General features: G+C 42.1%; 1 protein-coding gene and 2 long non-coding RNA genes across 5 annotated transcripts in view; 2 read left to right on the top strand and 1 right to left on the bottom strand.

Annotated features, from left to right (window-relative positions):
* Positions 1–3,726, top strand: part of LOC134351685 (cadherin-related family member 3-like) — an 83,780-nt gene extending 80,054 nt beyond the window's left edge. Inside the window, exon 19 of the mRNA XM_063058190.1 lies at positions 3,023–3,726. Coding sequence (XP_062914260.1) covers positions 3,023–3,333 — 311 coding nt within the window. The 3' untranslated portion in view covers positions 3,334–3,726. The remainder of the gene's footprint in view (positions 1–3,022) is intronic.
* On the bottom strand, positions 1–9,704 carry LOC134351687 (uncharacterized). Its single transcript, XR_010019235.1, has 3 exons — positions 9,555–9,704; positions 8,210–8,284; positions 1–343 (listed from the first exon to the last, which is right to left on the bottom strand). It is a non-coding gene; the product is annotated as an uncharacterized LOC134351687 (long non-coding RNA).
* The window catches only part of LOC134351686 (uncharacterized), a 23,608-nt gene continuing 9,215 nt past the window's right edge, over positions 9,640–24,032 (top strand). Inside the window, exon 1 of one of the 3 annotated variants that reach the window (XR_010019232.1) lies at positions 9,640–9,710. This is a non-coding gene — a long non-coding RNA (uncharacterized LOC134351686). The remainder of the gene's footprint in view (positions 9,711–24,032) is intronic. The other 2 variants (XR_010019233.1, XR_010019234.1) reach the window with 2 other exon arrangements.

Here is a 24,032-nt window from a genome sequence, read left to right on the forward strand (position 1 = left end):
TTGCCTTAGTATTATACATGTGCATGGATATCTTTTGAGTGAAACTTTCTCAGTTTGCTTTCTGCTTGTTTGTCTTTCCGTTTCCCTGCTGGAACCTAATTTTATTTTTATACTGTCCCAAAGTTTTGATAGGTTTTATTACTGTCTTTATCATCTCTTTTTACTATTGTCATTCTTAGAGAAACTTTTCCTCTGGCTGTGCCTCCCCTTTCTTCTCAAATTCAGTCTATTCTCCGCAACAAAGTTCAGCTCGGATTGAATTTCCTTTGAACTACATTCTCACATTTCCTCTCAATGCAAAGGATTGACTTCTGGACTTGAGGAATCATCAGTTATGAAAACTCTGCAAGAAAGCAGCCAAAATCCAGATTAGTGATCATCTTAACGTTAGGCTCATGAAACTTACTGTCCACTCATGCTTTTATTTCTTATGTTTAATGTTTTATTATGTCATTTTAACCTAACCCATATTAAATTTGTGAATGAAAATCTTGATCTCTTAATCTGCAAGTTTTACTCAACACTAATTACTTTCTAGCAACATATTTTTCAGAGAATTAAATAAATCTAAAATATGCTACATTCATTCTAAACATTTTTGCTATCATGCAAACAATTCTGACAATTTTAGTTCCCAGACATAAATATTCTAACATTTAGTTCATGTTTTTAGGTTTGACAGAGTGATTCTTTACTATGAAGCCCATCCGTGCTTATTTTATGACATGAGAGAAGGCCACTTAGAAGAATGAGAGAGGATCTCATTGAAACCTATTGAATGTTGAAAGGCCCAGATAGAGTGGATGTGGAGAAGATGTTTCCTGTAGAGGGGAAGTCTAGGACCAGAGGGCACAACCTCAGAATAGAAGGACATCCATTTAGAACAGAGATGAGAAGGAAGTTCTTTAGCCGGAGAGTGGTGAATCTGTGGAATTCATTGCTGCAGGCAGCTGTGGATGGCAAGTCATTGGATGTATTTAGGGCAGAGATTGATAGGTTCTTGATTAGTCAGGGTGCAGAAGGTTACAGGGAGAAGGCAGGAGAAGAGGGGAATGGATCAGCCAGGATCAAATGGCAGAACAGACTTGATGGGCCAAATGGCCTATTTCTGTTCCTATGTCTTATGGTCTTATTCAGCCCATCAAGTCAATGCTGGCATATAATATGATCAAACAAAGCTTGTCTACTCGTGTATGGGATAATTCCTTCCTTCTTGCATATTTGGTTTGATAGAGTTTAGGGAAGGGGCTATGTTCTTCATGCTTCTAGTGAAATTCAAAGAGTGAACACAGGCCTATGGGTGAGCAATTTCAACCATTTTGGAGCCTAGTAAGGGAGCGATAACTCTAATTTGGATTTCACACTATCTGAGGTAAACTTCCTCTTACCCTGCAACAAAACCAATTTACTATTAATTTTTCCTAATTTTTTTTGTTAGTAGTGCTCTTGATTTGTATGTGTGTTGCATTTGGGTAAGACGACTGAGGATAGGACTTTCACAATGAGGCAGAGCTCTTGGGGACTGTTGTAGAATGGCAGGACCTAGGAATACAAGCACACAGTCGCTCCCTGAAAGTGCTGCTGCAGGATGGTGAAGGCTTTTGGCAAACTGGACTTCATCAGTCAGCACATTGGGTATAGAAGATGAGATGTTGGCAGTGGTATAAGAGACTGCAAATGGAACATTGTGTTCTCTTTTGATCTCTGTGCTATAGGAAAAATGCCATGAAGCTGGAAAGAGTGTAGAGGAGAATTCCAAGAATGCTGCTGGGACGCGAGGCATTCAGTTATGGGGAGAGGTTCAGTGTGCCGCACTTTTTCACTGGAGTGTATGAAAATGAAGGGAGATCCTATGGAGGTGTATAAAATTATGAGGGGGATAGATAGAGTGAATGCACTTTGGTGTATTTTGCCCAGGCTTGACGAATCTAGAGCTTGAGGTATGAGTTTAAGATAAGGGGGAGAGATTTGGTAGGAAATTAAGAGGCAACATTTTCCACCCAGGAAGTCAGTATATGGAAAAGGCTGTTTGGATAGTTTCATTATTAGGAAAAGTTTAGGCCAAATGTAGGTAGCTTAGATGGAAATTTTGGTTGGTTTGAACCAATTGGACTGAAGGACCTCTTTCATTGTTATGTGACTCTCTCTGTAAACATTTTTTGGTCACAAAACCATAACAGTCAAATTTAGATACTTAACTTCCAAACAGGAACAGAGATGTCCAGTCTACTTCAGCAGGTAATAATTGAATTGTCTTTATTTCTTACATCCTTCACATACATGGGGAGTAAAAATCTTTGTTTGTCTCCGTCTGAATGTGCAGTGTGCAAATTAGTCATTTGTGCCCATTGGATTGTTACTAGCACCCAACGGTGCAATCCAACCAGTCCTAATCCCTTACTTCCCTGTTTTCGCTGATGGTTATTCTCTTCTGCCACATGGCCATCATATTGAAAGAGAATAAAACTTGGATTATTTTCATGCGTTTATGGCTGTTTTACAGCAGTCAATTAATTTGCTGGCACACATTTGGGAAAGTGGGCGGGAATTGGAGGACATGGAGGAAAACCGCACAAACAGCAGCCAAGGTCAGAATTGGCAGAGAGCACTACTAACACCGCCATGATGCTGCCAATTATTTGGAAAGTATATTTATCACCTTTTAAAAACGGGAGCTAATCCTGGACTGACCAAACCACTCATCATTTTCAGATAAAAGTGATGTTTTCATCATTAATATAATTAAATTTTTGTACCTTTTGAAATAACGGGCTTTTAATCAGTGTTCTAAACAGCCTCAACAAACTGCTTTGCCAAAACAAACCTCAAGCCATGGCAACTAACTGCTTTGCCAAACCAAGCCATGCCACCATGGAGCAACTTGTGGTGTGCAAGTCGCTCACAACACATCAAATTAGAATCATTTGAATGCCTAAGGGTTATTGGGGATAGAACCAGAAAAATGCCAGTTGATGGCCTTGTAGAAATCTGCTCCTGTTGAGTGTTTCCATTTCTGTTTCAGTCACAGGCAATGTGTATCAATATAACACAAACTCTGGAGCCAGGCGTTGGAAGGATACAAAGTTACCCATGAAAAACTATGGGAATGCTGAGGATGAACCCCTTAAGTTTAAGCCCAATATGATCAAAACCAACGAGATGAGTTTTATGCAGCAGGACGACTTGGAGCCCCATGAAGGGAAGAGGGCAATGCAGAATATACCCAATGGCCAAACTTCTTCAAAACTTCCTCCCAAACTTGAGAAACAGATCAAAATGGCACCACAGATATCAAAACCATCTCAAACTCAAAATTCTTTGCCAGATATTTAGGTTTTGCTGAAACTTGATAAGGAACACCAATATTCTGCAAATACATTCCATGACTATCTTTTTATTGCAGAAATTATTGCAGTCACGTCATTGAACAGCTTTGCATCCCACAGGTTCGTAAAGGACACAAACAAAAATAGCTGGTCTTACAGGTTTTTCTTTTTCAAATAATGTGAGTGGTTTCAGCAAGCCATGTTTTACTTTTGTAGGAGCAAGGTCAGAAGTACTTCAGAAGTTGAAAGTCTTATGCTTAAGAGCCAATTAGAGAACTTCAACATTGTTGCTCTTTAGTTGAAAGATATTATAGATGGTATTAGTAAACAACTTCTATTTCAGTTCACTTGTTATTAAAATTCAAAAGTTCAAAATAAATTTATTATCAAAGTACATATATGTCACCATATACTGTACAACACTGAGGTTCATTTTCTTGTGGGTATACTCAATAAATACAATAATCATAATAGAATCAATGAAAGAGTGCAACAACAGGGCGGACAACCAGTTTGCGAAAGACAACAAACTGCAAATACAAAAAGAAAGAGAAAAAAAAAGGAATAGTAACAAATTAATAAGCAATAAATATCGAGAACATGAGTTGAAGAATCATTGAAGGTAAGTCTATAGGTTGTGGGAACAGTTCAGTGATGGGGTGAGTGAAGCTATCTATCCCCTCTGGTTCAAGAGCCTGATGGTTGAGGAGTAGTAACTGTTCCTGAACCTGGTGGTGTGAGCCCTGAGATTCCTGTACTACCTTCCTGATGGCAGCAGCAAGAGGAGAGCATGATCTGATTGGTGGGAGTCCCTAATTTGAAAATCAAAGCATTTTGTTTATGTCCGATCTAAATTTCTATCAATATTTCTCAGTCTTCAATTATCTTTGCAACCAAAGTGACAGAATCTCTATGGCTCATCAATAGCTCCACCCACATATACTTAGGGCATTCTTGTTTTTATACAAAATTATTATGTTGGTTGTAGGCAATCATAAATCTATCGGGTACTTAGATCCCAATAATAAATCAATAGAACACAGCATTCATGAAGATGAGGAGTTTTCTACTTCTCCCCCCCCCCAACCCCTGTACTCCCCACACCCATCCCAGTAGGAAACAAATGAAGAAGGTCTTCACAGTTACAATGGAACAGGAAATTTGCTCAGTGTCTGATCACCCAATTTGGCCAAATGCAATCTTAAGTTCACTGTCTGCAAACTCATGTCCAAGAAAGGTCGATCCTTTTGTCACTGTGTTCTTTAATTAAAACTCATTAACTTCATGGAGGAGATTCAGAGTTAGTCTTAGTTGTAACCTCATGCAAACTCATCATCAAATTCAAAACCTTGACCTCTCTAGTTCCCTCTGCAACTGGATACTCGACTTCCTCATCAGCAGTCCTCAAGCAGTGAGGACTGGAAACAACATCTCCTCACTAACTATCAATGTAGATACACCTCAAGGCTGTGTGCTTAGCCCCCTACTCTACTCCCTATACACATATGACCAGCCCCAATGTTATTAAAGTTGCCAATGAGACTACTCTTGTTGGACAAATCACAGATTGTGATGAGTCAGCATTCAGGAGCAAGGTAAGTCACCTGATAGAGTGGTACCATACAAACAACCTCATGCCAGGTGTTGACTTCAGGGAGGGAAGAGGGACAAACGTATGCCAGTATACATTTCAGGACTAGCGGTGGAGAGAATCAGCAGCTTTAAATTGATGGATGTTAACATACCAGGTGACCTGTCCTAGGCCCAACACATAGATGCAACTGTAAGAAAGTGTACAGCAACTGTGTACTTAGTGGCACAGGACAAGATGGAGCAAAGTCAGCAAAATCTTGCCCGATGAACCTGTTGGAATTCTTTGAGGAGATTACCAGTAGGATAGATAAAGGGGATGTAGTGGATGTTGTATATTTGGACTTTCAAAAGGCCTTTGACAGGGTGCCACACACGAGGCTGCTTACCAAGTTAAGAGCCCCTGGTATTACAGGGAAGTTACTAACATGGTTAGAGCATTGGCTGATTGGAAGGAGGCAATGAGTGGGAATAAAAGAATCCTTTTCTGGTTGACTGCTAGTGACTAGTGGTGTTCCGCAGGGGTCAATGTTGGGACCACTTTTTATGCTGTACTTCAATGATTTAGATGATGGAATAGAGGGTTTTGTTGCCAAGTTTGCAGATGATACAAAGATTGGTGGAGGGGCAGGTAGTGTTGAGGAAACAGGGAGGCTGCAGAAGGACTTAGACAGATTAGGAGAATGGGCAAGAAAGTGGCAAATGAAATACAATGTTGGAAAATGCATGGTCATGTACTTTGGTCAAAGAAAGAAATGTGCAGACTATTTTCCAAATGGGGAGAAAGTCCAAAAATCTGAGATGCAAAGGGACTTGGGAGTCCTTGTGCAGAACACCCTAAAGGTTAACTTGCAGTTATATCGGTGGTGAGGAAGGCAAATGCAATGCTAGCATTCATTTCAAGAGGTCTGTTATTTAAGAGCAGGGATGGGATGCTGAGGCTTTATAAGGCACTGGCGAGGCCTCACCTTGAGTATTGTGAACAGTTTTGGGCTCCTCACCTAAAAAAAGGTGTGCTGGCATCAGAGAGGGTTCAGAGGAGGTTCACAAGGATGATTCTGGGAATGAAAGGGTTATTGTACAAGGAACGTTTGATAGCTCTGTGTCTGTACTCACTGGAATTTAGAAGGATGAGGGAGGATCTCATTGAAACCTTTCAAATGTTGAAAGGCTTAGACAGTGTAGATGTGGAAAGGATGTTTCCAACATTGGGGAATCTAGTACAACAGGGCACAGCCTCAGGGTAGTGGAGCCTCCATTTGAAACAGAGATGCAGAGAAATTTCTTCAGCCAGAGGGTGGTGAATTTGTGGAATTTGTTACCACAGGCAGCTGTGGAGGCCAGGTCATTGGGTGTATTTAAGGCAGAGCTTGATAGGACACTGAATCAAATATTATCGGGAGAAGGCCGGGGAGTGGGGCTGAAGAGGGGAGAAACGATCAGCCATGATTGAATAGTGGAGCAGGTTCGATGGGCCAAATGGCCTAATTCTGCTTCTAGGTCTTATGGTCTTTACTTCTTTACTCAATGAGGTTAAGCTTGTCTTTGAACATTCTAATAAAATTCTTCAAGTGTACAATTGAATGTATTCTGTTGGTTGCACCATGGTCTGGTACGGCAATTCAGCTGTGCAGGGATGTAAGAAGGTGCAGAGAGTAGTGAACTTTGTCAATATATCATGAGAACATTCCTCCCACCACACAATTGGTTGGCAGCATTGTTAGGAGCTGCTGTCTTAAGAAGTCAATATCTAACATCAAAGATGCCCACCATCTGGGTCATAACATTTTTTTCACAGCTATCATTGAGCAGAAGATACTGAAGCCTGAAGGTCCTCAGCACCAGGAAGTTGCTACCCTGCAACCATTCGGTTCTTGAACTGACCAGAAAAACTTTAATCACCACATTTTAACAACATCATGACCACTGCACTAAAACTGACTTTGTTTCCTTTTGTTCTAATTGTGATATATTGTTTAAAAAAAGAGTGTAATTAAAAGCAACACACACAAAATGCTGGAGGAACACAGCAGGTCAGGCAGCATCTATGAAGATGAATAAACAGTTGATAGCTCTGTTTGTCTGTTTGCTTATGCAATAACAATGTGAAGGAAACCCTAGAAAATGCACATATGATCAATAATTTCCTGTCCCTCAACTTCACTGCAGTTCAGTGAGAAAGGCCCAAGTAACTGTTAACCAAATGCCTTGCTTACGCCAGGCGTGAAGGGGAGTGTTTGTGGATGTCTGTGCACAATATTCAGCTATTTCCTGCTCTTCAGAACTGAAGCCATCCACGGCCCACGTGACAACTTCTGAGCAATAGGATTGAGGTCTTAAGTCACAAGTAACTTCTCTGCCTCATTATGATGATCTTCAACAAGAGAGACGAAAATCCCTTTCCCATGATAGATAAGGTACCATCATCTTAACCCCCTCCATCGATATGCTCAAATTCAATGTTTAACTGGACTAGCCAAAACATTACTGTCACAACAAGAGAACAGCAATTTGTGCTTCCTGTGGGGATGACCAGCTTGTAAAGATGCTGCCTGACAGTGTCAGAGACTGGGACCAATCCTAACCTCTGGTTCTGTTTATGCGGAGTTTGCACGACCGCCACCCCCCCCCACCCTCGCCACTGTGACATGTGAGTGTTCAGATCTTCTCCCATATGCCAAAGACAAAAATGTTTCACTCTCTTCACCATCCATGCACCATGGCTGTGTCAGCAGCACACCTAGGCTTTGGGAGGCCGCTTTTTCGTGACCTGTAATCTCCACTGGCTGGCAGGGAAGCAGGTGCTTCAGGAGCATCAGCACCCACAAATATTCCTTAAAAACGCACACTGACTGGACTTGGAAATGCAATGCTTTGCTGGAGCAGCAAAATCTTGGAACAATGCTTAGGAGTTGCATCAGTGTACAGATAGCAGCGGCTCTGTTGAAGTGTATAACATTATGAGAGGTCTGATAGGGAATCTGCTGTATAAGTGCTTTCTCCAGTCAGGAACCATAAGATTGGGAAGGTATACAGTCTCAGGGGAAAATGAGACATAGAATCAGCGAGTTAGAGTCTTCGAGCTCTTTGCCCACTATCAAATTTTCATCAACATTACAGTTATGGAGCCATAGAAAAGTACAGCACAGAAATAGGCCCTTTGGCCCATCTAGTCTGTGCTGAACTATTTAAATTGCCTACTCCAATTGACCTGCACTGGGACCATAGCCCTCCATAACCCTACCATCCACGTACTTATCCGAACTTCTCTTAAACATTGAAATGGAACTCACCTGCACCACTTGTGCTGGCTGCTTGTTCCACACCCTCACGATCCTTTGAGTTGAAATGACTTTATCTCCTACGTCCTTCACATACATGAGGAGTAAAAATCTTTACCTTATGTCTCCATCAAAATGTGCAATGTGCAATCACAGTAATTTATAATAATTTAGAATAAATAGAACAGTCAATGTAACATAAGAATATGCTCAGATCAGCGTGAGTAAATCAGTCTGATGGCCTGGTGGAAGGAGCTGTCCTGGAGCCTGTTGGTCCTGGCTTTTATGCTGCGGTACCATTTCCCGGATGGTAGCAGCTGGAATAGATTGTGATTGGGGTGACTCAGATCCCCAATGATCCCTTGGGCCCTTTTTTCACATCCGTCTTTGTAAATGTCCTGAAATATGGGAAGTTCCCAACTGCAGGTGCGCTGGGCTGTCCACACCATTCTCTGCAGAATCCTGCGATTAAGGGAAGTACAGTTCCCATACCAAGCAGTGATGCAGCCAGTCAGGATGCTCTATGTAGAAAGTTCTTAGAATTTGGGAACCCATACCAAACTTCCTCAACTGTCTGAGGTGAAAGAGGCATGGTTGTGTCTTTTCCACCACACAGCTGGTGTGTGCAGACCACGTGAGGTCCTCAGTGGTATGGATGCCGAGGAGCTTAAAGCTGTTTACCCTCTCAACCCCAGATCCATTGATGTCAATAGGGGTTAGCCCATCTCCATTCCTCCTGTAGTCCACAATCAGCTCCTTTATTTTTGCGACGTTGAGAGAGAGGTTGTTTGCTTGACACCACTGTGTCAGAGAGATGATTTCTTCCCAGTAGGCCACATCATCATTGTTTGAGATTAGACCAATCAATGTAGTGTCATTGGCAAATTTAATTAGCAGATTGGAGCTGTGGGTGGCGACACAGTCATGGGTATACAGAAAGTAAAGGAGTTTCCCCTCATATTGCTCTTAAACTTTTCACCTTTTAGCCTTAACCTATGTCCTCTAGTTGTAGTCCCACCCAACCTCAATAGAAAACGCCTGCTTGCATTTACCCTATCTATACCCCTCATAATTTTGTATACCTCTATCTAAACTCTTCTCGATCTTCTACATTCCAAGGAATGAAATCCCATTAATCCCACTTACCAGCTATGGAACTCTAGCCTTTTATGCCTTGGATATACAAGCGCTTGTCTAGATACCTTTTAAGATTCAAGATTGTTTAATGTAATTTACAGTACACAATTGTAAAGGAGAACGAAATAATTGTTTCTCCGAATTCCAATGCAGCACAAAAAAAAACAACAAGATAAAGGAGACAATAATAATAAAACACACAATAAATATAAATACCTACTGTAGACGATTTGTACGCCCATAAAGGGAGGCTAGGCACAGGAGTGGCTGTACATAGGGTGACTCTGACAGGAAGTGATAAAATAGTGGTGGTTGGAGATGTGAAGGGATAGGCTAGTTGGTGGATGCATTGTTCAGCCTTACTGCTTGGGGTAAGGTAAGTGTTGGTCCTGGCATGGATGTTATGTCCTAATGGGAGTGGGACCAAAGTCCATGATGTTACTGGCCCTTTTCTGGCACCTTTCTGTATATACTATATGTCCTTGACAGTGGGTAGGCTGGTGCCAGTGATGTGGAGGGCAGTTCTAAAGAGTAAAACTGAAATGAGGAGGAATTTATGGATGGTTGTGAACCTTTGGAATTTTGTACCCATGAGAGGCGTGGGTGCTGAGTCTCAAGTATATTCATGCTTTAATAAAAGGTTTCCAAACAACAGAGGGATCACATGACGAGGAGAATTGAGCAAGAAAGTCGAGCTGAAGCCAATAGTCAATAAATATTGAATGCCAGAGATGTTGCGTACTCCTACTCCCAGTTACGTCCAAAAATGCTAAAAAAAAAACATAAATGAGGTTGATGTTGAGAGCCTGAATATTAATTTTTTTTTAAACGAAGCTTAATTAATGGCAAATGCTTCTGGAAATTGCTGGGGCTTTACCTTGGGAATCGGACCATTGCTGTGATGAAATCTGCATAATCTATCTGACAGTTCCATGAGTTCTGAACAGCATGTTAATTGAATGAAAATATCTCTTGTGAGTTAAATGCCATTGCTGCAAAATATTTAGAAATGAAAAATGGAGCACATTTTTAGCAGTAATTTTTAAATTCATTGGCTGTGGTGTTGATTCATTATCCCTGAACGTCTGGATCTCTTTCCCTCCTTCTTCCTTTAACAGGCCCCTTTAACCAAGGTTGCAGTCACCTCTCCTAGCATCACCTGAAGTGACTCACTGGGAACCTCTGTTTGATGGTGCTCCTTGGAGCCTCTCGAGGTTTTACCCTATGTTACCTGTAAATTCAGGTTACTGGCACATTTCAAACTCAGATTTATAAAGCCCTTCCTTAACAATGAAAATGCATTATATATCTGCAACACTGCATATCTGTTTGGAATAGAAATCATCTTTGTATACCCATGCTATAATTCATTAGCCTCATATATTCTAGATAATCACATAATATTAATCAAATCTTACTTAAATAGCAATCAATTGAAGCCGCAAAATTTGATAAAAATTGATATTGCTTTGTAATCAATAACTATAATCGATAACCATTCACGTTTCTCTTTTCACATGCTGCTTTCATCAATGAAGAGTGACACTAATTCTGTGGATCCTTTAATATTTTTGCTATTATAGATTTTAATCAACTTTATTTATAATCCACAGATTTAAGGAATACATTCTGGAAAGCCAGCACTTCATCCAAAATGACTTTCCTTTACTGTACTTTACTTCTCAAAGAAGAGCTCGAGCACACATACCCGTCACCAATGAATGGTCAAAGATTAGAGTGATTATACCTGCAGCAGATTAAACTGCGTTTACAGTATTGTGCTAAAGTCTTATGCACACTCAGTACATATATACAGTGTATATAGCTAGGGTGGCTAAGACTTCTACACAGTACTGTTATTGTCAACGTGGAGCTGAAAGTGATTTTATAAATCTGGCGGGAGCAGAAGATGTCTGGAAGGTGACGGTGAAGTGTTGTGGGACGGGATGATGGAGAAGAATTGCCGGGGACAGGGAGGGTGGCACCGGACAGACACACCCAGCCTTCAGAACTCAGGCGAGGTCATTTGTGATTCCAAGCAATTGATTTATTAATCATTACAGAATGTCTCTCTAGTGCTTCCCACTCCTTCCGCTCTCCCTTACCTTTTCTCAACCATGATTCCCCTCTCCCTGCTCCCTTCCCACTCTCAATCCACAATAGAGACCCTTGTTAGAATCAGGTTTATCATCACTCATATATGTCTTGAAATTTGTTTTTTTTGTGGCAGCAGTACTGTGCAATACGTAAGATGACTACAGTACTATACAAGAGTCTTAGGCACCCAAGCTATATATGTGTGCCTAGGACTTTTGCACAGGACTGTACATGATGAAAGGTTGAACTGTGACTCTCTTTCTCTCTCCAGTCATGTGGAGAACTTCCAGTATTTTCAGTTTTGTTTTATTTAGGCTTGGAAATTATATAAGTCAAACAATTACTTTCCAGATGTTACATGTTAATCTTAACAAGTGATGGAAAGTCCCTGGTCAGATTTCGCAATGGGTGAAACTTCAACAGAAAAGGCATGCAGACACATTATGAGAGTTACCAGGTCATAAAGCATGGATACATAGAGCACAGATAGGAGATCGGCCGATTGGCAGGAGGCAAAGAGTGGGTTGTCTGCTTGTAGCTGGTGGTGTTCTGCAGGGGTCGGTATTGGGACCACTTCTTTTCACATTATATGTCAATGATTTGAATGACAGAATTGATAGCTTTGTGGCCAAGTTTGTGGAAGATAGGAGGAGGGTCAAATAGTGCTGAGGAAGCGGGGAGTCCGCAGGCCTCGGACAGGTTCTCAGGGATTCTCAGAATCTCAGGGTAGTATATGTTGATATTTACATACTTTGATAATAAATTTACTTTGAACCTTCAAGTGTGAAATTAAAGGAAGATGGAAAATTTCAACAGTCATTGAAACTGAAAAGAAGACAGAATTAAATTTAATGATATGTGAAGATCTAATTAATATAAAACAAGAGATTAACAGCACACAGTCTGAGAAAGGATGTCCAATTTGAAAACTGGAGGCTACTACTACTACTACTACGTCGACTCGGGCCTAGGGGGCGGGCATCAGGCATGATGATGGACTCTCCACTTCTCCCTCTCCCTCATCAGTGTGTTCAGTTCATCTACATTAGCCGCACCGCTGTCTTCTAGGAGCGTGTTGACCATAGTCTTGGGAGGGCACCCAGGGTTCATCCTCCCATGCTTGGGCTCCCATATGATGACTAGGCTGGCAGGTAGCTCAGGATGGCATAGACAGTGCCCTGCTAGTTGCAGTCTTCTTGCCTCGATTTTAGTGGTGAGCATCGGTAGGTTGTTATAGAGCTCGAGGTTCGTCATGTGCTGTTGCCAACTCACGTCAAGAGCCATCCGGAGCATTCGTGTATAGAAACCATCTAGAGACTTTAGCATCGTCTTAGTGAGCGTCCACGTCTCGCATCCGTACATGAGAATGGACTCTATGACTGCTATGAAAATCCTCTTTTTAAGCCCTCTGGCCAGGTTCAGGTTCTGGAGGCAGTTTGTATCAAACGACTTGCAAGGAGTTCTTCACCCGGTTGAGAAAATTCAGGACATTGTATGATTTATGCACTCATGTCATGGCTAAACCCACTGGATTACAAATAGCTTTAACGTTAGTAGATCGAAGTTATGACGGAGCACATTACTATTGATGCAGCAGTCTGGTGACTCATGGCTCTCGCAACCTGAGTGTAATCCTGACTTCCGGTGCTGTCTCTGGAGTTCGCACGTTCTCCCTGTCACCTTGTGAGTTTTCTCCAGGTGCTCCTCTGGCCTCCCACATTCCAAAAATGTGAGGCCTGGTAGGTTACTTGGCTGGTGTAAATTGCCTCTAGCACAGTGGTTCCCAACCTGGGGTCTACGGACCCCTTGGTTAGTGGTAGGGGGTCTATGGCATTAAAATGTTTGGGAACCTCTGCTCTCGTGTGGTAGAGTCTGGGGGGTGGTGGTTGATGGGAACGTGGGGAAAATAAAGTGGATTAGGGCTGGTTTAGTGTAACATTGGGCACTTGCTGCTCGGCAGGGATTTGATGGGCTGAAGGTACACAAAGGGAGAGAGAACCCGGAGCACTAAGGGCATGTAGGAGAATGGGGTAACCTGAAGTTGGAGAATTCGGTATGTAACTCAGTGGATTGTAAAATATTGTGGAATAATTTGCTTTTGAGCCCTATGTGGCGGGGGGAACACTGAGAACGGACAGATTGGTGTGGGCTGAAATGAACTTCAAGAAGGTCATTGCAGGCAGAGCACGGATGCTCTCCACAACAGCCATCAAGTCTAACCTTGGTCTTGCCAATATAAAAGAGGCCACATCCCGAGCTTCATATACCATAGACAAGATAGATACTACTTGGAAAGCCCAGTGTTTAGAAAAAAAGATCAGAACATCACTCCTTTCTGAGAATAATTTAATATTATTCTAGATTCTTGCCTTGGCTGGAAAGTATTGCAGCAAATTCTTAAGAATATATGAAAAGAAATAGAGCAGTTGGACTCTGACCTCTTCATTCTCTCTCCATCTTCCTTGCCCTCTTTCCTTTTTAGAGAAGATCAGTCTAAATAATTGAGTCACTAGTCTGAATTGACAATGACTGCATGAATCTGTGAAAAATATTCATGTACTGGCTTTCAAATGTACTGGACTGTATTACATAGAAACATAGAAAATAGGTGCAGGAGTAGGCCATTCAGGGATTCATCTTTGAATCTGGATGAGTGTGTTACTGACTGCAATAAAACCTATGTGGATGAGTGTGTGCCTACAAAGACTTGCTGTATCTTCCCAAACCAAAAGCCGTGGATGAACCAGAAGGTATGTCATCTGCTGAAGGCGGAATCTGTGGCATTCAAGTCTGGCAACCCAGGTCTGTACCAGAAAACTAGGTATGATTTGCAGAGGGCTATTTCAAGGGCGAAGAGACAATTTCAAACAAGGTTGGAGGCAATATCAGATGCACGGCAACTCTGGCAGGGACTGCAAGACATTACTTCCTACAAAGCAAAACCCAATAGTATGAATGGCAGCGATGCTTCACTACCAGATGAACTCAATGCCTTGTATGCCCGCTTTGAAAGGGAGAACACAACTACAGCTGTGAAGATCCCTGCTGCACCTGATGACCCTGTGATCTCCGTCTCAGAAGCCTATGTTAGACTGTCTTTAAAGAGTGAACCCTCGCAAGGCAGAAGATACTGATGAAGTACCTGGTAAGGCTCTGAAAACCTGTGCCAACCATCTAGTGGAAGTATTCAAAGACGTTTTCAACCTCTCACTGCTATGGGCAGAAGTTCCCACTTGCTTCAAAAAGGCAACAATTATACCAGTGCCAAAGAAGAATAATGTGGGCTGCCTTAACGATTATCGCCCGGTAGCACTCACATCGACAGTGATGAAATGGTTATGACTAGACTGAACTCCTGCTTCAGCAAGGACCTGGACCCATTGCAATCTGCCTATTGTCACAATAAGTCAACGGCAGACACAATCTCCATGGCTCTTCACACGGCTTTAGACCACCTAGACAACACAAACACCTATGTTAGGATGCTGATCATCAACTATAGCTTAGCATTTAATACCATCATTCCCACAATCCTATTGAGAAGTTGCAGAACCTGGGCCTCTGTACCTCCCTCTGTAATTAGATCCTCGACTTCCTAACCGGAAGACCACAGTCTGTGCGGATTGGTGATAACATATCCTCCTCGCTGACGATCAACACTAGCGCACCTCAGGGGTGTGTGCTTAGCCCACTGCTCTATTCTCTGTATACACACGAGTGTGTGGCTAGGCATAGGCAAATACCACCTACAAATTTGTTGACGATACTACCATTGTTGGTAGAATCTCAGGTGGTGACGAGAGGGCGTACAGGAGTGAGATATGCCAACTAGTGGAGTGGTGCCACAGCAATAACCTGGGACTGAACGTCAGTAAGACGAAAGAGCTGATTGTGGTCTTCAGGAAGGGTAAGATGAAGGAACACATACCAATCCTCACAGAGGGATCAGAAGTGGAGAGTGTGAGCAGTTTCAAGTTCCTGGGTGTCAAGCTCTCTGAGGATCTAACCTGGTCCCAACATATTGATGTAGTCATAAAGAAAGCAAGACAGCAGCTGTATTTTATTAGGAGTTTGAAGAGATTTGGCATGTCAACAAATACACTTAAAAACTTCTACAGGAGTACTGTGGAGAGTATTCTGACAGGCTGCATCATTGTCTGGTATGGAGGGGCTACTGCACAGGACCGAAAGACGCTGCAGAAGGTTGTAAATCTAGTCAGCTCCATCTTGGGTATTAACCTACAAAATGCCCAGGACATCTTTAGGGAGCGGTGTCTCAGAAAGGCAGTGTCCATTATTAAAGACCTCCAGCACCCAGGACATGCTCTTTTCTCACTGTTACCATCAGGTAGGAGATACAGAAGCCTGAAGGCACATACTCAGTGATTCAGGAACAGCTTCTTCCCCTCTGCCATCTGATTCCTGAATGGACTTTGAAGCTTTGGATACTACCTCACTTATTTTAATATACAGTATTCCTGTTTTTGCACATTTTTAATAATCTATTCAGTACAGTATACATAATTGATTTACTTGTTAATTTATTATTATGTTTTATTTTATTAATTTTTTTCTCTCTCTCTGCTAGATTATGTATTGCACTGAACTGCTGCTGCTAAGTTAACAAATTTCTCGTCACATGCCGGTGATAATAAACTTGATTCTGATTCAAATTGAGAATGTAATCTATTTATATATTAGGTTAATGTCATGTTGCTATGGAAGGGTAATGCAAGTAAATGTTAAACACAAGAGATTCTGCAGGTGCTGGAAATCCAGAACAGTACACACAAAATGCTGGAGGAATTCAGCAGGTCAGGCAGCATCTATGGAGAGGAATAAGCTGAGAATTTTTCTGGCCGTGATCTTCATCAGGACTGTCAAGTGATTACAGGCTAATAGGTTGGATAAAGTATAACACTTTGCTTTAAAACTGTTGATATCCCATAGATGTTAGCGTGATTAGCACTTTCCATGATTCTTGGCATACTCTGTCCTAAATACATTATATATTTTGTGAGAAAGATGTACAGTATTCTAAAATGTCACCCTTAAAAATAAAGTGTCATTCTAATAAGAGCCACTGGGGGGTGCAGGAGCTTCAGGTATTTCAACAGGTGGCCAAGATCACATTCAGTGTCACTGTGATACTTTTGGAGGGCATCCATAATTTAAGGACAGTGCAAGAGGTATGTAGATCCAACAGTGCAGGATGAATTCTGCAGGCCCAGGGGATAAAGTTGATCTTAGTCAGCTGTGCAAGTACCAACATACTTTAAACTGTATCCAGTTAATGAAAACAATATAAAATAGTTGTTGATTTGCCTTCAGTTTACATAGTCTTTACCTTCCAGTTTACTGGTGTCTACATTCAACCGATCATCCCCTGTAATATTTTACATGCAGAGAGCGAAGTCACCACTTGGCACATCTTGCTCTCTCCTCCACTTTCAGCATTCCAATGTATCATTCCCTCTGTGACTCTCTCATTCACTTCCTTCATCTCCATCTTCACTCACACCCCTTTCTGGGGAAAAGATAGATTGGATGTCTCACTGCGGATCACTAGGGAACATAATTAACCAGATCTCCAAAGATGTGTAAACTTATTAAACAACCTGCAACATATAGCTGTGAGAAACACTGACGTGAACCAGCCTTCAGAAGAAAGAGCAGGAGGATGACTCTAAGGAGTGGGGGGGTGGGGAGAGTTAGGTAAGTAGGTGGAGGAGTGCAGTAAGACTTGTGAAGGACATTAACACCACCCAGCTTTGTTAGGACCAGCAACCTCTTTCAGAGGCGTGTCAGAAAGGCTATATTGGGAAGGCACAGTAGTGTAGCAGTTAGCGCCGTGCTTTACAGCAGCAGTGGGAATCCATTGGGGTTCAATTCCCACAGGAAGGAGTTTGTACATTTCCCCTGTGACCAAGTGTGTTTCCTCCGGGAGCCCTGGTTTCCTCCCACATTCCAAAGACAAATGAGTTAGGCCCAGTGAGTTCTAGGCATGTTATGTTAGCACTGGAAGCGTGGGAACAATTGTGGGCCGCTCAGCAAATCTTCACTGATTTGATTTGATGCAAATATGATGCATTTCACTGTATGTTTTGATGTACAAATATGTGATAAATAAAGCCAATCTTTAATAGGTCTATATATATCTTTAGACTATATAATTCTATTTATTGATCTGCAGCTGAAAAACATTACTATTTCCAGGAATGCAGTCAGCAGGCACTTATTCCATTGGCTGTTTTAGAGAGGATGTATGTTCCTCCCCTACTTTAACAATCTCCACTTCAGAATAACACAAGCACACCAGCCACTGCTTCCTCCAACCGCTCTACTGGCTCGACCTGACCCCCATCTAGATTAAGCGGCTGGAAGAAGCAAGCGTTACACAGGGTTGATATTTATTGCTTATTTATTTATTATTATTATTATTTTCTTTCTCTTTGGTATTTGCAGTTTGTTGTCCTCGGCACATTGGCTATTTGTCAGCCCTGTTGGGTGCAGCCTTTCATTTTATGGCTCTTGGATTTACTGAGTATGCCCGTAATAAAATGAATCTCAGGGTTGTATATGGTGACATATATGTCCTTCAATAATAGACTTTCGACTTTGAAATTTGAATTATTAATCATAAGGTTTGCCAACTTTAATCGCTATTAGAAGGTCAATTCTATGTTTCTAATAAAAAGTCAGTTCTGTGAAGCCTTTTACTCCACTTTATGGGCCAAATAAATACATGCTAGAGCACAAGTAGGCAGCTGCGTTTCTTAAGCTTGTCATCGTGCTAATGGAGCATTCCAGCATTCCCCACATATCCAAAGATTTTTCTCCGCTGAGTTGCTGAAGGGTTTACATCATGAGACAGTTCAATACAGGCGTATTTAATCGTTAGGCAAGTTTGGCTTATTTCATTCACCTTGAAGCTGGGTCTTTGTCTACTCATTGCAGAGATCCTGAGATGGGGGCTTAGAGTAATGTTCATCATCCAGAGCTCCATTAAGTATCCAATCACCTTATAACCACTATAGAACTGGGTGGTCCTATCCGCTCTGAGCACCACAATGATATGTCATGAATTCACCTTCTGTCTGTCTCACCATGTGTTATATTGTTCCACTATTTTTCAACTCTATGACCTCTCGCCCAAGTGGTACTGCTCGGGGTTGCAGTGAATTAAGACCATAAGACATAGGAGCAGAAGTAGGCCATTCGGCCCATCAAGTCTGCTCCACCATTCAATCATGGGCTGATCCAATTCTTCCGGTCATCCCCACTCCCCTGCTTTCACCCCATATCCTTTGATGCGCTGGCTGATCAAGAACCTACCTATCTCTGCCTTAAATACACCCAACAGCATTTGGGTTATTAACTCCTAGGATTAACTCCTGCCCGAGCAAGGTGCTGGACCCACTGTAGTTTGCCTACTGCCACAATGGGTCTGCAGCAGAGGCAATCTCACTGGCTCTCTCGGCCTTGGATCACCTGGTCAGCAGCAATACTTATGTCAGGTGGCTGATCATTGATTATAGCTCAGTATTCAATACAATCCTTCCCTTAATTCTAAACTACAGTATACACTTCAAAGCCTGGGACTTGGCACCTCCCTCCGCAAATGTTTCTTTGACTTCCTCACTGGAAGACTACAGTCAACACAGATGAATAACAACACCAGTGACATTCATCACCGGTGCACCTCAAGGATACATGCTGGTCCGCTGCTCTAGTCTCTACACTCACAACTGTGTGGCTAGCTGGAGCTCAAACATTCACCACTGTTGCTGGCCAAATCTCAGCTGGTGAGAAAAAGACGTACAAGGAGTGAGGAAGATTGGTAGGTTGAGTGGTGTTGCCATAGCAACCTTGCACCCGATGTCAGTAAGACCAACAAATTGATTGTGGACTTCAGGAAGGGGAAGTTGGGAAAACGCACCCCAGTCCTCATCGATGGGTCAGTGGTGGAGAGAGTGGGCAACTTCACGTTCCTGGGCATCAGCATCTCTGAAGATCCATCCTGGTCCAACATACTGATGCACCCATGAAGAAGGCACATCAGCAGCTGTACTTTGTTGGGAGTTTGAGAAGATCAAAGACTCCAGCAAATGTCTACAGGTGTGCAGTACAGAGCGTTCTGATTGGCTGCATCACCACAGGATGGAGAGGGGCTGCAGAGGGGGTTGTGAGCTCAGTCAGCTACACCATGTGCACAAGCCTCCCCGCCTTCAAGAACATCTTCAAAAGTCTGTGCCTCAGGAAGGTGGCACTCGTCATTAAGGATCCTCATCATCTGGGACATGCCCCCTTCCCATTACTACTGTCAGGGAGGAAGTACAGAGCTCGAGGACATACACGCAATGTTTCAGGAACAGCATCTTCCCCTCTGCCATCAGATTTCGGAACAGTCCATGAACCCATGAGCAATACCCCGTATTCCTCTTTTGTGTTGTCTATCTTATTGTAACTTATTGTAGCTTCTTACAAGAGATTGATAGGTATCTGAGTAGCCAGGGCATCAAAGGTTACGGTGAGAAGGCGGGGGAGTGGGACTAAATGGGAGAATGGATCAGCTCATGATAAAATGGCAGAGCAGACTCGATGGGCCGAATGGCCGACTTCTGCTCCTTTGTCTTGTCTTATGGTCTTTATGTCTCGCACTGTACTGCTGCAACAAAAAAACACATTTGACGTTTGTCAGTGGTAATGTAGATGATTCCGATTCCGATAATGCATTTGTGGGCCTGCTTACTCTTAATATACCTCTGTGGATCTATAAAACTATCTTTGAATCACTCCAGAACTTTCTTTAAACGTGACAGCATTATATTCACACTGAACACATCCCACCTCTCCCGGAAGTACCAGGTGTCTCCCGCATATTGGTAGCGGCTCCCTGATGCCCGCAAGTTATATACAACATCCCGGAAATCAATTTTTTGAGAGCGCGAGAGAGAGAGCGAGAGAGAGAGCGAGTGAGAGAGAGCACAAGAGAGAGAGCGTAAGAGAGAGAGCAAGAGCGAGAGAGACCACCATGGCAGAGTGTTCCAAAAAAATATATAAAACGTACTTTACTCCAGACTACACTAAAGTGTACCCCTGCCTAATAGGGGTCAAAAATAATGACAGTGTTGCTCGCTGCACTGTTTGCAACAGTGACTTTTCTATTGCCCATGGTGGGTTAAAATGTAAAAGACATGTTGAGGTGAGTTTAACAGGTGTCATTCGTTCATTAGCATAGCTAACGTTATTTAAACTAGCTGCTAAGGAGCTACTCTATTGCAGACATCCCACCTCTCCTGGAAGTCTCCTGCAAATTGATGGTGCTACCTCCCTGAAGTGAGTTTTTGCAGGGTCTGCACGTGTCAATCTCTTGCTAGCAACATTAGTTAATTTGTGTGTCAGGTGCTATGAACTGTAGTTCTGTTGTGGGTTTTTTTTGCCTTTTATGGAAGAATTTCATAATTTGACCAGAATATGTTCTCAGTTTCAATGTCAGTGTCAGAGACACTTTATTAAAACTCTCAGTAAGTGCTGTATGTCCCTGCCCATTTTCATATCCAGGACAACAACTGCACAATAACCCTGCTGTAGGTTCTGTGGGTGTCTGCTATAAATATTTCTCTTCCAGTTGACTCCTTGTTGTCACTATTCTAAGTTATAATTATCATTTTAGGTTTGCAGATGGAGGTGATTGCTCTTGTTTTCTGCACTCAAAGCATCTTATTACACTGGACTGAAACACTTGTGCCAAATGACTCCCATTAATATGGTGACAGCTTCTTCCAGCAGACTCACATTCCCAGCGTGGCTCAGCTCTTTAACCATCTTTCTTAACACTTACCATTTGCTCCCATGTTCCATGCCAGCTGAAAACCTTCTGCATTTCTTGAAGCCAATTCCAATGATGTAACAGTCTTTGTACCTGTTCAAACATTATTAATAGACTGGATTCTAATTTACAGTAGGTGTGGTCATGTTAGTTTACATATCTCACAGAGCATGACTCAGAAATACATTGAAGTTACAATGCTTGATGGACCCTTCAGAATGACTGATCATTTCTCCTGACCTCAGATTATATTTTCCAGACTTTGCACTTCTCACAATTTCCAACACACTGGTTGAGATAACTTAGTGACATTTTTAATTATTGCATTTCATATTATTTCACTTAGAGCATAAAACTATAAAACATAGGAGCAGAATAGGCTAATTGGCCCATCAAGTCAGCTCCTCCATTCAATCATGGCTAATCATTTTCCCCTCCTCAGTCCCACTCCCTGCCCTTCTCCCAGAAACCTTTGCTGCTGTGTCCAATCAAGAACTGATCGATCTCTGCCTTAAATATATCCAACAACCTGGCCTTCACAGCTGTCTGTAGTAACAAATTCACCACCATCTGGCTAAAGAAATTTCTCCACATCTCTGTTTTAAATGAATGCTCCTCTATCCTGAGGCTGTACCCTCTTGTCCTAGACTCCCCCAACATTGGAAACAACCTTTCCATATCAACTCTGTCTAGGCCTTTTAGAATTCAAAAGGTTTCATTGAGATCCCCCCTCATCTTCTAATTTCCAGCCAGTACAGACACAGAGCTATCAAACATTCCTCGTATGATAACCCTTTCATTCCCAGAATCATCCTTGTGAACCTCCTCTGAACACTCTCTAATGCTAGCACATCTTTTCTTAGATGAGGAGCCCAAAACTGTTCACAATACTCAAGGTGAGGCCTCTCCGGTGCCTTATAAAGCCTCAGCATCACATCCCTGCTCTTGTATTCTAGACCTCTTGAAATGAATGCTAACATTGCATTTCCTTCCTCACCACCAATTCAACCTGCAAATTGACCTTTAGGGTGTTCTGCACAAGATCTCCCAAGTCCCTTTGCATTTCAGATTTTTGGATTTTCTCCCCATTTAGAAATAGTCTGCACATTTATTTCTACTACCAAAGAGCATGAATGTGCATGTATTTTCCAACATTGTATTTCATTTGCCACTTTCTTGCCCTTTCTTGTCCTTCTGCAGTCTATCTGTTTCCTCAACACTACCTGCCCCTCCGCCAATATTCATATAATCTTCAGACTTGGCAACAAGGCCATCTATTCCAATATTTAAACCATTGATATACGGCATAAAAAGAAATGGTCCCAACACCGACCTCTGTGTAACACCACTAGTCCCTGGCAGCCAATCAGAAAAGTATCCTTCTTTTCCCACTCACTGCCTCCTACCAATCAGACAATACTCTAACCATGCAGTAACTTGCCTGTAGTATCATGGGGTCTTAACTTGATAAGCAGTCTTGTGTGTGGCACCTTGTCAAAGGCCTTCTGAAAGTCCAAATATAAAGCATCCACTGAAATCCCTTTATCTATTTTACTTGTAATTTCTTCAAAGAATTCCAACAAGTTCATCAGGCAAGATTTTCCTTTAAGGAAACCATGCTGACTTTGTCCTGTTTTGTCCTGTGTCAACAATTACTCCATAACCTCATCCTTAACAATTGACTCCAACATCTTCCCAACCACTGAGGTCAGGCTAACTGGTCTATAATTTCCTTTCTGCTGCCTTCCTCTGTCCTCTGGCACCATGCCAGAGTCCAATGGTTTTTGAAAGATCATTACTAATGCCTCCACAATCTCTAATGCTACCTCTTTCAGAACCCTAGGGTGCAGTTCACCTGGTCCAGGTGACATGTACGCTTTCTGAGTACCTTCTACCTTGTAATAGTAACTGCACTCTCTTCTCTTCCATCAAGCACTACAACAACGGGCACACTGCTAGTGTCTTTCACAGTGAGAACTGATGCAAAATACTAATTTAGTTCATCTGCCATCTCCTTGTCCCCTTTTATTATTTCTCCAGCCTCATTTTCTAGTGGTCCTATATCCACTCTCATCTCTCTTTTATTTTTTACATACTTGAAAAAGCTTTAACTATCTGTAGGGTTTTAAAAGCTTCCCAATCCTGTCTTCCCACTAATTTTTGCTTTGTTGTGTGCCTTCTCTTTTGCTTTGACATGAACTTTGACTTTCCTTGTCAGTCACCTTCCTCATTTTCTCCAGAAACTCATGCCATTGCTGCTCTGCTGTCATCCCTTCCAGCATTTCTTTCCAGTTTACTATGGCCAATTCCTCCCTCATGCCACTGTAATTTCCTTTACTCCACTGACATGCTGTTATGTCAGACTTCATTTTCTCTCTATTAAATTTCAAATTGAACTCAATCATATTGTGATCACTGGTTCCTAGGGGTTCTTTTACCTTAAGCTCCCTAATCACCTCCGGTTCATTATGTAACACCCAATCCAGTACAGCTGATGCCCTAGTAGGCTCACTGACAAACTGCTCTAAAAGGTCATCTCATAACCATTCATCCAGCTCACTCTCTTAACCCAGGCAACCTGTTCATATTCTATACCTTCACAGTATGGTCCGGGTCAATTTTGACCCGGCCCAGGAATCCCCTCATAACAAGTGTCTATACCAAATTTTGAACTACAGATCTATTTAGAATGTATAAATAGCCTATCTGACATTAATAAATGGGTGATCAATCCTGAATTAATGTTTCAGAGATGTAAAATCCATTTCA

Source organism: Mobula hypostoma, chromosome 9, assembly GCF_963921235.1.
Source record: "Mobula hypostoma chromosome 9, sMobHyp1.1, whole genome shotgun sequence".
NCBI lineage: Eukaryota > Metazoa > Chordata > Chondrichthyes > Myliobatiformes > Myliobatidae > Mobula > Mobula hypostoma.